Genomic DNA, 14,145 nt, shown 5'->3' on the forward strand with positions numbered 1-14,145 from the left:
AGCTTGTAATTAATTAATTTGGTATAAAAGCGATATAAAAGCGCATGGCCGAGCTTGTAATTAAATGGTTCGTTATAAAAACAATATAAAGGTGCACAGTGGAGCTTGTAATTAATTAATTTGGTATAAAACTGATATAAAGGTGCACGGAGGAGCTTGTAATTAAATAATTTGTTATAAAATCGATATAAAGGTGCATGGCCGAGCTTGTAATTAAGTGAGTCGTTATAAAAATGATATAAGGGTGAATGGCAGAGCTTGTAATTAAATAATTCGTTATAAAAGCAATATAAAGGTGCATGGCAGAGCTAGTAATTAAATAATTTGGTATAAAAACGATAGAAAGGTGCACGGAAGAGCTTGTAATTAAATAATTTGGTATAAAACCATTATCAGGGCGCGTGGCGAAGACGGCAATTAAATAATTTGTTATAATAACCATATAGGGCTGCGCGGCCAAGCTCGTAATTAAAGAATTCCCTTGCGATAAGAGAGAAGGGCTCGCTGCCGACCTCGCAATTAATTAATCCCTCGCCCCCAGTGACGACCCGCCGTTACCCAACGGGCCGTCGACTCGGCGGCGGATTAATTAAAAAAATTCGATCTTCCCCTCCCCCACCTTTCCCTCCCCCCCCTCCCCCCGCTAACGAGCACCCACCGTAGATTTGCAACGGGTGACGGTGGGTGACGAGGGGTGACGATAACGACCCCTCCCCGCCCCTCTTTATGCAAATTCCCGACGCCGGGCGCCTTTAAAACCCCGCCGGCCCGCCATGGTGGCACATCCCCCCAGCTTCCCCCATCCTCTTCCTCTCCACCATGGGCAGCCACACGGCCCCCACCTTCCTCCTCCTCTTCTTCCTCGCCACCCTCCCAGGTAGGTCAACCCAACGCGACCCAACGCCACCCAACGCGACCCAACGCCACCCAACGCCACCCAACGCCTTGAGCGCCGATTTTTGACTTAACGACGATTGAATTCCGTCTTTTTTCTTTCTTTTTTCCGCAGGGCTGCGGGCGGCCGTGCAACTGGTCGAATCCGGAGGGGGTCTCCAAACACCCGGGGGGTCCCTGCGCCTCCTCTGCAAGGCCACCGGCTTCGCTTTCGGCAAGAGCGACATGGTTTGGGTTCGTCGCGCCCCCGGCAAAGGTTTCCAGTGGGTCGCGAGTCATCGGAGCGGCGGCGATACCACCGGTTACGCGCCGGCGGTCAAGGGACGTTTCACCGTCTCGAGGGACAACTCCCAGAACACGCTCGCGTTGCAGATGAACAGCCTCAGGGCCGACGACACGGCCACCTACTACTGCGCGAAAGCTGCTCACGGTGACGCCGGGCCGGCGCGCCGCCGGCCAAAAAAAAGGAAAAAAAAAAAAAAAAAAATCGCGGAAGCCGCCGGCTGAACGCGGGAGGAAGCGGAGGGCGACGAGGCTTGACAACTGTCGGCCCCGCTTGGACGCGCTCGAGCGGTTGCGGCGGGGTTTTGGCTCGGCGCTCGAGAGCCTTGCGAAATGGCGCGGAGGGGGAGGCGCTTCGCGCGGAGACGGCACCCTTTGAAGGGTGCCCGAGCACCCTTGCGTGGAGGATGAGACCTTTTGCCCGGAGCCTGGACTCATGGCATGGCACCCAAGTACCTTTGTAGGGCACCCAAGCACCCTTCCATGGAGGGTGAGACCCTTCGCACGGAGCCTGCACCCTTTGAAGGGCACCCAAGCACCCTTGCATGGAGGGTGAGACCCTTCGCACGGAGCCTGCACCCTTTGAAGGGCACCCAAGCACCCTTGCACGGAGCTCAGATCCTTTGCAGAGCACCCAAGCGCCCCTCCATGGAGGGTGAGACCCTTTCCATGGAGCCTGGTCCCATGGCATGGCACCCAAGTACCTTTGCAGAGCACCCAAGCGCCCTTCCATGGAGGGTGAGACCCTTTCCATGGAGCCTGGTCCCATGGCATGGCACCCAAGTACCTTTGCAGAGCACCCAAGCACCCTTTCATGGAGGATGAGACCCTTCGCACGGAGCCTGCACCCTTTGAAGGGCACCCAAGCACCCTTGCACGGAGCTCAGATCCTTTGCAGAGCACCCAAGCACCCTTCCATGGAGGGTGAGACCCTTCGCACGGAGCCTGCACCCTTTGAAGGGCACCCAAGCACCCTTGCATGGAGGATGAGACCCTTCGCACGGAGCCTGCACCCTTTGAAGGGCACCCAAGCACCCTTGCACGGAGCTCAGATCCTTTGCAGAGCACCCAAGCACCCTTCCATGGAGGGTGAGACCCTTCGCACGGAGCCTGCACCCTTTGAAGGGCACCCAAGCACCCTTGCACGGAGCTCAGATCCTTTGCAGAGCACCCAAGCGCCCCTCCATGGAGGGTGAGACCCTTTCCATGGAACCTGGTCCCATGGCATGGCACCCAAGCACCCTTGCATGGAGCTCAGATCTTTTGCAGAGCACCCAAGCACCCTTGCGTGGAGGATGAGACCCTTTGTCCAGACCCTGGACCCTGTGCATGGCACCCAGGTGCTTTTGCAGAGCACCCAAGCACCCTTCCACGGAGGGTGAGACCCTTTCCATGGAGCCTGGTCCCATTGCAGAGCACCCAAGCGCCCTTGCGCGGAGCCCAGCCCCTTGCACAGCACCCTTTGCCGTGAGCCCGAGTGCCCTCTGAATGGCACCCAAGTGTCCTTGCATAGCACCCAAGCACCTTCACATGGCACCCAGATGCCTCCAGTGACCCCAAGCGCCCTTGGGCCATCACCACAAATACCCGCACTGCTCTGCGCTCTGTCCCCAAAACACCTAAAAAACCTTCTCCCGTGACGATTTGGTTAGTTTTTGGCCCAAATCTGTGCGCGCTTTGGCTCTTCGGGCCAGTTTTGACCCAAATCTGGGCGCGCTTTGGCCCTTTTTGGCCATTCTTCACCCAAATCTGAGCAGGCTTTGGCTCTTAGGGCAATTTTTGGCCCAAATCTGTGCGCGCTTTGGCTCTTTGGGCCAGTTTTGATGAAAATCTGCGCACACTTTGCCTTTTAGGGTGAGTTTTGACCCACATCGGGACACGTTTTGGCCCTTTTTGGCCATTCTTGACCAAAATCTGAGTATGCTTTAGGTCTTAGGGCACTTTTTGGCCCAAATCTGTGCGCGCATTGGCTCTTTGGGCCAGTTTTGACCCAAATCTTGGCACGCTTTGGCTCTTTAGTCTGGTTTTGACCCAAATCTTGGCACGCTTTGGCTCTTTAGGCCAGATTTGACCCAAATCTTGGCACGCTGTGGCTCTTTAGGCCAGTTTTGCCCCAAATCTGTGCACACTTTGGCTCTTTAGGCCAGATTTGACCCAAATCTTGGCACGCTTTGGCTCTTTAGGCTAGTTTTGACGCAAATCTGTGCGCGCATTGGCTCTTTGGGCCAGTTTTGACCCAAATCTGTGCACACTTTGGCTCTTTAGGCCAGTTTTGACCCAAATCTTGGCACGCTTTGGCTCTTTAGGCCAGTTTCGTTGCAAATCTGTGCGCACTTTGGCTCTTTAGTCCGGTTTTGACCCAAATCTTGGCACACTTTGGCTCTTTGGGACAGTTTTGACCAAAGTGTGGGCATGCCTTGGATCGTTGGGTCAGGTTTGACCCAAATCTGTGCACGCTTTGGGCCTTTTTGGCCATTCTCAACCCAAATCTGAATATGCTCTAGGTCTTAGGGCAATTTTTGGCGCAAATCTGGACACGTTTTGGCCCTTTGTCCATTTTTGACTCCAATATGGGCACACTTTGGTGCTTTTTGGCCATTCTCAACCCAAATATGAGCAGGCTTTGTTTCTTAGGGCAATTTTTTCCCCAAATCTAGGCACGCTTTGGCACTTTGGGCCAGTTTTGACTGAAGTCAGGTCATGCTTTGGCTCTTAGAGGAATTTTTGGCCCAAACGTGTTCAGGCTTTGCCTTTTAGGGGCAGTTTTGACCCAAATCTGGGCATGGTTTGGCTCTTTGGGCCAGTTTTGACCCCAATCATTGCATGTTTTGGCCCTTTTTGGCCATTCTCAACCCAAATCTGAGTATGCTTTAGGTCTTAGGGCACTTTTTGGCCCAAATCTGTGCGCGCTTTGGCTATTTGTCCAGTTTTACACCAAATCTGAGCACATTTTTGCCCTTTTTGGCCATTCTCGACCCGAATCTGAGCAGGCTTTTTTCCTTAGGGCAATTTTTGCCCCGAATCTGTGCGCGCTTTGGCTCTTTAGGCCAATTTTGACCCAAATCTGTGCATGCTTTGGGTCTTTGGTCCGTTTTTGACTAAAGTGTGGGCATGCCTTGGATCGTTGGGCCAGTTTTGACCCAAAGCTGGGCACACTTTGGCCCTTTTTGGCCATTCTCAACCCAAATCTGAGCAGACTTCGGATCCTAGGGCAATTTTTGCCCCAAATCTGTGCACACTTTGGCTCTTTGGGCCAGATTTGGCCCAAATCTTGGCATGCTTTGTGTCTTTGGGTGTGTTTTGACCCAAATCTGGGCACGCTTTGGCCCTTTTTGGCCATTCTCAACCCAAATCTGAGCTGTCTTTGGCTCTTAGGGCAATTTTAGGACCAAATCTGTTCATGCTTTGCCTTTTAGGGCCAGTTTTGACCCAAATCTGGGCATAGTTTGTCTCTTTGGGTCAGTTTTGACCCAAATCTGGGCATAGTTTGTCTCTTTGGGTCAGTTTTGACCCAAATCTGGGCACACCTTGGCCCTTCTTGGCCATTCTCAACCCAAATCTGAGCTGGCTTTGGCTCTTAGGGCAATTTTTGGCCCAAATCTGTGCACAGCGTAGCTCTCTGGGCCAGATTTGGCCCAAATCTAGGCACACTCTGGCTCTTTGGGCCAGTTTTGACACCATTCAAGGCACACTTTGGCTGTTTGGGCCAGTTTTGACCCAAATCTACGCATGCTTTCACCCTTTTTGACCATTCTCAACCCAAATTTGAGCAGGCTTTGTCTCTTATGACAATTTTTGGCCCAAATCTGGGCACGCTTTGGCTCTTTGTGTCAGTTTTCTCTCAAATCTTGGCATGCTTTGGCTCTTTGGGCCAGTTTCAACCCCTGTCGGGCCACACTTTTACCCTTTTTGGCCATTCTTGACCCAAATCTGAGCAGGCTTTTGTCTTTGGACAATTTTTGGCCCAAATATGTGCACACATTGGCTTTTGGGGCCAGTTTCATCACAAATCCTGGCACACTTTGGGTGTTTGGACAAGTTATGGCCCAAATCAGGGCACACTTTGGTGTTTTTTGGCCATTCTCAACCCAAATCTGAGTATGCTTTAGGCCTTAGGGCAATTTTGGCCCAAATCTGGGCACATGTTGGCTCTTTGGGCATTTTTGGCCAAAATCTGGGCATGCTTTTGCTCTTTGGGCCAGTTTTGACCCAAATCTGCTCACGCTTTGTTTTTTAGGGCCTGTTTTGACCCACATCGGGGCACCCTTTGGCCCTTTTTGGCCATTTTCAACCCTGAAGCCTGGAGAAGTTACATTTCCTGCTGGGGGGAGTGTACCACCACAGTATTAGGGCAATTTTTGACACAAATGTGGGTATGCGTTGGTTATTTGGGATATTCTCTACCTAAATCTGGTCACGCTTTGGCTCTTTGGGTCAGTTTTGACCCAAATCTGAGCACGCTTTGGCTCTTTGGGTTAGTTGTGACAAAAATCAGTGCACGCTTTGGCTTTTTGGCCCAGTTTTAACCCAAATCTTGGCACGCTTTGTGTCTTTGGGAGTGTTTTGACCCAAATCTGGGCACACTTCGGCTCTTTGGGCCAGTTTTGACCCAGATCTGGCCATGCTTTGGCTGTTTGGTCCAGTTTTGACACAAATCTCAGTACACTTTCCCTTTTATGACCATTTTTGCCCTATGCATGGCAATATTTATCCCTTTCTTCTTTTTTTGCCACAAATGTGGGACTGCTGTTCTCTTTACAAGAATTTATCCCATACTTTGGGAATACTTTTACTCTTTCTGGCTAGTTTGGCCCCAAATCTGGGGGGCTAGCCCCCTGCCCAGTTGTGCCCTCTTCCCCTTTCTGGCCACTTCTGCAGCAAATCTGGAGATGTTTTTGCCCTTTATGTGCAGTTTTTGCCCCAAATCTGGGGACGTTTTGCCCTTTATGTGCAGTTTTTGCCCCAAATCTGGGGACGTTTTGCCCTTTATGTGTAGTTTTGCCCCAAAGCTGGGGATGCTTTTTTACATAGAGACAGTTTTGCCCCCAAACTGGGGATGTTTTGCCCTCTACCACTAATTTTACCCTGAATATGAGCATTTCTCTTCTTTTCATGAGCATTTTTGCTGCAAAGGTGGGGACGTATTTGCCCTTTGCAGCTCTTTTTGGAATAGATCGTGGGACTCTCTTGTGGTTTATGGCCATTTTTAATGAGATATGAGGATGCTTTGGCTCTTAATGCCCAGTTTTGCAGCAAACCTGGAGGGTTTTTGCCCTTGTAGGGGCATTTTTGGGTGCATTTAGGACGAGCTCAGCCTGCAGTCCCTCGGGCGTGCGGCCCCACAGAGGAGGGGGCTGGGCTGGGAGGATTTTGTAGCCGTCTGTGTCACCGTGGGTACTGCTAGTCGTAGTTATGGTTGTTGTGCTTATCACGGTGGTACAGGCGATGAGAAAAACCCTGCTGGCCTTTCCCAGGGGACCAGCCCTGCGGTTGTGCCCTCTTCCCCTTTCTGGCTGCGTCTGCAGCAAATGCAGAGACGCTTTTCCCTTTCAGGCCATTTCTGCACCAAATCTGGGGATGTTTTCCTTTTACGACCATTTTTTGTGTGAATCTGGGCATGGTTTGCTCTTTATTGTCTATTTTTTAGCAAATCTGCCATTGTTTTGCCCTCTTTTGACAATTTTGTCCACATCTGGGCATGCTTTACCTCTTCGGCCCACTTTTGACCTGAATCTGGGCAGACCTGGATCGTTGGGCCAGTTTTGACCCGAATCAGGGCATGGTTTGGCTTTTTGGGCCATGCTAAACCCAAATCTGAGCACGCTTTGGCTCCTTGGGACAGTTTTGATCCATACCTGGACACGCTTTGGCTCCTTGGGCCAGTTTCGACTCAAATCAGGGCACACGTTGGGTGTTTGGGCCAGTTTCAACCCAAATGTGGGCACGCCTTGGATTGTTGGGCCAATTTTGCCCCAAATCTGGGGATGCTTTGGCTCTTTGGGGCAGTTTTGCCACAAATCTGGGCACGCATTGGCTCCTTGGGACAGTTTTGATCCATACCTGGACACGCTTTGGCTCCTTGGGCCAGTTTCGACTCAAATCAGGGCACGCGTTGGGTGTTTGGGCCAGTTTCAACCCAAATGTGGGCACGCCTTGGATTGTTGGGCCAATTTTGCCCCAAATCTGGGGATGCTTTGGCTCTTTGAGGCAGTTTTGCCACAAATCTGGGCACGCATTGGCTCCTTGGGACAGTTTTGATCCATACCTGGACACGCTTTGGCTCCTTGGGCCAGTTTCGACTCAAATCAGGGCACGCGTTGGGTGTTTGGGCCAGTTTCAACCCAAATGTGGGCACGCCTTGGATCGTTGGGCCAATTTTGGCCCAAATCTGGGGACGCTTTGGCTCTTTGAGGCAGTTTTGCTGCAAATCTGGGCATGCTTAGGCTCTGTGGGTGAGTCTTGCCCCAACTCAAGGCACTCTTTCGATCGTTGGGCAAGTTTTGATGCAAATCTGGGCACGCTTCGGCTCTTTGGGCCAGTTTTGACCAAATCTGGGCAGACTTTGACTCTTAGGCGCAGTATTGCCCAAACTATGGTGATGCTTTTGCCCTTTATGACTATTTTTGCACCCAATCTGGGGCTGTATTTCCCTTTCAGGTACATTTTTGGGTGCATTTAGGACGAGCTCAGCCTGTGGTCCCTCGGGCACGCGGCCCCGCAGAGGAGGGGGCTGGGCCGGGGGATTTTTGTACCTCCCTGTGTCACCGTGGGTGCTGGTAGTGGTACTGCTGCTTATTATCACGGTGGTGCAGGTGGTGACAAAAACACTGCTGGGATCTCAGCTCTCATTTTTACTAAAATCTGGGCCTGTTTTCCCCTTTATCGCCACTTTTCCCCCCAAAATGAGATGCTCTAAGCCTTTAGGTCCATGCCTGCAGCCAACGCGGGGAGGTTTTGCCTCTTATCGACTGTTTTGCCCCAATATGCAGAACCTTTGTCCCTTTCTGTTGGTATTTGCAGTAAAACCGGGGATATTTGGCATTTTATGCCCTTTTTAGCCCCAAACCGGCGGTGCTTTTGCCTTTCTGCATTTATGTGCAGGAAATACGGGATTTTTTCTTGTACTTAATGCTGCCTTCTGCCCCAACCGTGGGGGTGTTCTGCCACTTCTGTGCAGTTTTGTCCCAATGTGGGGATGGTTTTCCCCTATGGCTGGTTTTGCATCAGATTTGGGGATGGTTTGCCTTTTATGTCCAGTTTTGCCCCAATCCTGGGGATATCTTAAGCTTTTGTGGACAGTTTTACCCCAGATATGCCCATGCTTTGGGTTTTTTTTTTTGTTTAGAGCCATTTTTGCCCCAAATGTGAGGATGCTTTTGGTTTTAGAGCCAGTTCCACAAGCAATTGAGGGACTTTTCATGCCATTTTTACCCCCGATACAAGGATGCTTTTGCCCATTATCCCCAGTTGTGCCCAACCGCAGGGATGCTTTTTCCTTCCTGGGTGATTTTTGCAGCAAATCTGCGGAGCGTTGCGCTTTACAGCCAATTTTCCCCCAAATCTGGGGATGTTTTCCCTACATGCCTGCTTTGAGAGCAAACCTGGGGGCTTCTTGCTGTTTCTGGCCATTTTTCCCTCGGTGTGAGGATGATTTTCCTTCTTATTCCCTGTATTGCCTGAAATGAGGGAATGCTTTGCCCTCTGTGGCCAACATATTTTCAAGAAATATGAGGACTTTTTTCCTTTTACGATGCCTTTTTTCTGCTATAAATGAGGATGCTTTTGCTCTTTATGGACATTTCAGGGAATCCAGGGATGCTTTGGCACTTGGTGCTCAGTTTTGCAGGAAATCTGGTGGTTTTTTTCCCTTGTAGGGGCATTTTTGGGTGCATTTAGGACGAGCTCAGCCTGTGGTCCCTTGGGTGTACGGCCCCGCAGAGGAGGGGGCTGGGGTGGGAGGATTTTGTACCCCTCTGTGTCACCGTGGGTACTGATGGTAGTTGGTATGGTATTAAGAACCACAGTGGTGCAGGTGGTGACAAAAATGCTGCTGGGGGCTCAGCTCCGTGCCCGGGAGCGGGGGGGGCCCTTTCCCAGGGGACCAGCCCTGCGGTTTTGCCCTTTTCCCCTTTCTGGCCACGTCTGCAGAAAATTCAGAGACGTTTTTCCCTTTCAGGCTATTTCTGCACCTAATAAGGGGATGTTTTCCTTTTACGACCACTTTTGTCCTGAATCTGGGCATGGCTTGCCCTTTATTGTCAATTTTCATTAGGGCATCTGGGGATGGTTAGCCCTCTTTTTACAATTTTGTCCACATCTGGTCATGCTTTGCCTCTTTAGCCCACTTTCAACCCAAATCTGGGCACGCTTTGCCTCTTTGGGCCAGTTTCGACCCCAATCTGTGCACGCTTTAGCTCTCTGTGCCGGTTTTGACCCAAATCTGGGCATACTTTGTCTCTTTGGGCCGTTTTGACCCAAATGTGGGCACGCTTTGGCTCTTAGGTGCAGTATTGCCCAAGCCGTGGGATGCTTTTGCCCTTTGTGGCTATTTTTGCCCCCAGTCTGGGGCTGCTTGTGCAGGTCGTGACCTTTTCCCCTTTTTCTGGAGCCTTTTGCAGCAAGTCAGGGCAAGTTTTCATTTTAGGGTGTTATTTTGCCCTAAATAGAGAGGAAGTTTCTTCATTTATGACCACTTTTGCCCCAGCGAGGGGGATATTTGGGGCTTATAGGGCTGATTCAGCAGGAAATCTGTGGACGTTTTGCCTTTATGACCATTTTTACCCCCGATACGAGGATGCTTTTGGCCATTATCCCCAGTTCTGCCCAACCACAGGGATGCTTTTTCCTCCTAGGGTGATTTCTGCAGCCAATGTGGGGATCTGTCGTGCTTGATGCCCCGTTTCGGTGCCAGATCTGGGGCTGTATTTCCCTTGGAGGGGTATTTTGGGGGGCGGGAGGGATGAGCTGAGCCTGCGGTCCCTCGGGCGTGCGGTCCTGCAGAGGAGGGGGCTGGGCCGGGGGGGTTTTTGTACCTCCTTGTGTCACCGTGAGTGGTGCTGGTTGGGGTGGTATTCTTTATCACGGTGGTGCAGGCGATGACAAAAACGGTGCTGGGAGCTCAGCTCCATCCCCAGGAGCCGGGGGGGCCCTTTCCCAGGGGAGCAGCCCCCCCACTTGTGCCCTCTTCCCCTTTTTGGCCACTTCTGCAGCAAATCCTGCGCTGGTTTTGTCCTTTATGGCCATTTTTGTACAAAATATGGCAATGGTTTTCCTTTGATGTCGGTTTTTGCTCTAAATCTGTGCACGCTTTGCCCTTTATTGTCAATTTTGCTGCAAAACTTAGGCATGCTTTTCCTCTTTTGACCAGTTTTGCCCCAAATTTAGGCCCCCTTTGTGTCTTTTGGCCAGTAGTGCCCCAAATCTGGGGATGCTTTTCCCCTTAGGTGCACTTTTCCCCAAAATGTGAGAATTCTTTTGTCCTTTATGGCCATTTCTGCAGCCAATCTGGGCACGCTTTCCCTGATAGGACCATTTTGGCCCTAAATATGGGGACGCTTGTGCCTTTATGAGCGTTTTTGCCCCAAATATCAGGATGCTTTCTCTTTTAGAAGCAAGTTCAGCAGCCAGTGTGGGGATGTTTTGCCTACCATGGCCTTTTTGAGCCCCAGTCTGGGGATGTTTCGCAGCTTTGGCCATATTTGCGGGAGATGTGGGGACGTTTTGCCTTTTATGGTTATTTTGGCATCAAATCTGGGGATGTTTTTCTATTTATGGCCAGTTTTCCCTGAGATCTGGGTATGTTTTCCCTACATGGCTGCTTTTAGAGCAACGCTGGGGGTTTCGTTCTGTTTCTGGTCATTTTTCCCTAGGTGTGAGGATGGTTTTGCTTCTTATTCCCTCTATTGCCTGAAATACAGGAATGCTTTGTCCTCTGTGGCCAATATATTTTCAAGAAATATGAGGATGTTTTTCCTTTTATGGCCATTTTTTCTCCTAAAATTGAGGATGCTTTTGCTCCTTATGGACATTTCAGCGAATCCACGGATGCTTTTGAACTTGATTCTCAGCTTCCAGGAAATCTGGAAGGTTTTTTTTCCCTTGTAGGGGTATTTTTGGGTGCATTTAGGGTGAGCTCAGCCTGCGGCCCCACGGAGGACGGGGCTGGGCCGGGAGGATTTTGTAGATCTCTGTGTCACCGTGGGTACTGGCAATACTTGTGGTTATTATGGTTGGTGTGCTTATCACGGTGGTGCAGGCGATGACAAAAACGGTGCTGGGAGCTCAGCTCCATCCCCAGGAGCGGGGGGGCCCTTTCCCAGGGGACCAGCCCTGCGGTTTTGCCCTTTTCCCCTTTCTGGCCACGTCTGCAGAAAATCTGGGGTTGGTTTTGCCTCTTGATAATGTTTTCTGCCCAGCTTATGCCCTTTATGGCCAGATATGTTCCAACTGTGAGAATACTTTTGCCTTTTAGCCTCATTTTTCCTGAAAGTGGTGATGCCTTTCCTTTTAGCACCATTTCTGCCCTCAACCTGGCCATGTTTTACCCTTTATTGTCGATGTTTCATCAAATCTGGGGATGTTTTTCCCTAATTTGACCATTTTGCCCCAAATTTGGGCACGCTTTGCCTCTTTGGGCCATTTTTGCCCCCAATCTGGGCACACTTCGGCTCTTTGGGCCAGTTTTGACCCAAATCTGGGCATGCTTTAGCTCTTCGTGCTGGCTTTAACCCAAACGTGGGCATACTTTGTCTCTTTTGGCCATTTTGACCCAAATGTGGGCACGCTTTGGCTCTTAGGTGCAGTATTGCCCAAGCCGTGGGATGCTTTTGCCCCTTGTGGCTATTTTTGCCCCCAGTCTGGGGCTGCTTGTGCAGGTCGTGACCTTTTCCCCTTTTTCTGGAGCCTTTTGCAGCAAGTCAGGGCAAGTTTTCATTTTAGGGTGTTATTTTGCCCTAAATAGAGAGGAAGTTTCTTCATTTATGACCACTTTTGCCCCAGCGAGGGGGATATTTGGGGCTTATAGGGCTGATTCAGCAGGAAATCTGTGGACGTTTTGCCTTTATGACCATTTTTACCCCCGATACGAGGATGCTTTTGGCCATTATCCCCAGTTCTGCCCAACCACAGGGATGCTTTTTCCTCCTAGGGTGATTTCTGCAGCCAATGTGGGGATCTGTCGTGCTTGATGCCCCGTTTCGGTGCCAGATCTGGGTCTGTATTTCCCTTGGAGGGGTATTTTGGGGGGCGGGAGGGATGAGCTGAGCCTGCGGTCCCTCGGGCGTGCGGTCCTGCAGAGGAGGGGGCTGGGCCGGGGGGGTTTTTGTACCTCCTTGTGTCACTGTGAGTGGTGCTGGTTGGGCTGATATTCTTTATCACGGTGGTGCAGGCGATGACAAAAACGGTGCTGGGAGCTCAGCTCCATCCCCAGGAGCCGGGGGGGCCCTTTCCCAGGGGAGCAGCCCCCCCCACTTGTGCCCTCTTCCCCTTTTTGGCCACTTCTGCAGCAAATCCTGCGCTGGTTTTGTCCTTTATGGCCATTTTTGTACAAAATATGGCAATGGTTTTCCTTTGATGTCGGTTTTTGCTCTAAATCTGTGCACGCTTTGCCCTTTATTGTCAATTTTGCTGCAAAACTTAGGCATGCTTTTCCTCTTTTGACCAGTTTTGCCCCAAATTTAGGCCCCCTTTGTGTCTTTTGGCCAGTAGTGCCCCAAATCTGGGGATGCTTTTCCCCTTAGGTGCACTTTTCCCCAAAATGTGAGAATTCTTTTGTCCTTTATGGCCATTTCTGCAGCCAATCTGGGCACGCTTTCCCTGATAGGACCATTTTGGCCCTAAATATGGGGACGCTTGTGCCTTTATGAGCGTTTTTGCCCCAAATATCAGGATGCTTTCTCTTTTAGAAGCAAGTTCAGCAGCCAGTGTGGGGATGTTTTGCCTACCATGGCCTTTTTGAGCCCCAGTCTGGGGATGTTTCGCAGCTTTGGCCATATTTGCGGGAGATGTGGGGACGTTTTGCCATTTAATGGATATTTTGGCATCAAATCTGGGGATGTTTTTCTATTTATGGCCAGTTTTCCCTGAGATCTGGGTATGTTTTCCCTACATGGCTGCTTTTAGAGCAACGCTGGGGGTTTCGTTCTGTTTCTGGTCATTTTTCCCTAGGTGTGAGGATGGTTTTGCTTCTTATTCCCTCTATTGCCTGAAATACAGGAATGCTTTGCCCTCTGTGGCCAATATATTTTCAAGAAATATGAGGATGTTTTTCCTTTTATGGCCATTTTTTCTCCTAAAATTGAGGATGCTTTTGCTCCTTATGGACATTTCAGCGAATCCACGGATGCTTTTGAACTTGATTCTCAGCTTCCAGGAAATCTGGAAGGTTTTTTTTCCCTTGTAGGGGTATTTTTGGGTGCATTTAGGGTGAGCTCAGCCTGCGGCCCCACGGAGGACGGGGCTGGGCCGGGAGGATTTTGTAGATCTCTGTGTCACCGTGGGTACTGGCAATACTTGTGGTAGTTATTATGGTTGGTGTGCTTATCACGGTGGTGCAGGCGATGACAAAAACGGTGCTGGGAGCTCAGCTCCATCCCCAGGAGCGGGGGGGCCCTTTCCCAGGGGACCAGCCCTGCGGTTTTGCCCTTTTCCCCTTTCTGGCCACGTCTGCAGAAAATCTGGGGTTGGTTTTGCCTCTTGATAATGTTTTCTGCCCAGCTTATGCCCTTTATGGCCAGATATGTTCCAACTGTGAGAATACTTTTGCCTTTTAGCCTCATTTTTCCTGAAAGTGGTGATGCCTTTCCTTTTAGCACCATTTCTGCCCTCAACCTGGCCATGTTTTACCCTTTATTGTCGATGTTTCATCAAATCTGGGGATGTTTTTCCCTAATTTGACCATTTTGCCCCAAATTTGGGCACGCTTTGCCTCTTTGGGCCATTTTTGCCCCCAATCTGGGCACGCTTCGGCTC

The 14,145-nt window shown here is 50.6% G+C and overlaps 2 gene segments (V, D, J or C); both read left to right on the forward strand.

The window, feature by feature from the left end:
• Positions 1 to 761: 761 nt before the first annotated feature.
• Positions 762 to 1,401, forward strand: LOC138682632 (immunoglobulin heavy variable 3-23-like). The segment is given in 2 exon segments: positions 762 to 877; positions 1,010 to 1,401. Coding segments are annotated over 2 exon segments (450 nt in total).
• Positions 1,402 to 1,509: 108 nt separating this feature from the next.
• Positions 1,510 to 14,145, forward strand: part of LOC104322995 (Ig mu chain C region-like) — a 44,682-nt gene continuing 32,046 nt past the window's right edge. The window contains 1 exon segment of the C gene segment in view: positions 1,510 to 1,576. Coding sequence covers positions 1,510 to 1,576 — 67 coding nt within the window.

Source organism: Haliaeetus albicilla, chromosome 29, assembly GCF_947461875.1.
Source record: "Haliaeetus albicilla chromosome 29, bHalAlb1.1, whole genome shotgun sequence".
Taxonomy (NCBI): domain Eukaryota; kingdom Metazoa; phylum Chordata; class Aves; order Accipitriformes; family Accipitridae; genus Haliaeetus; species Haliaeetus albicilla.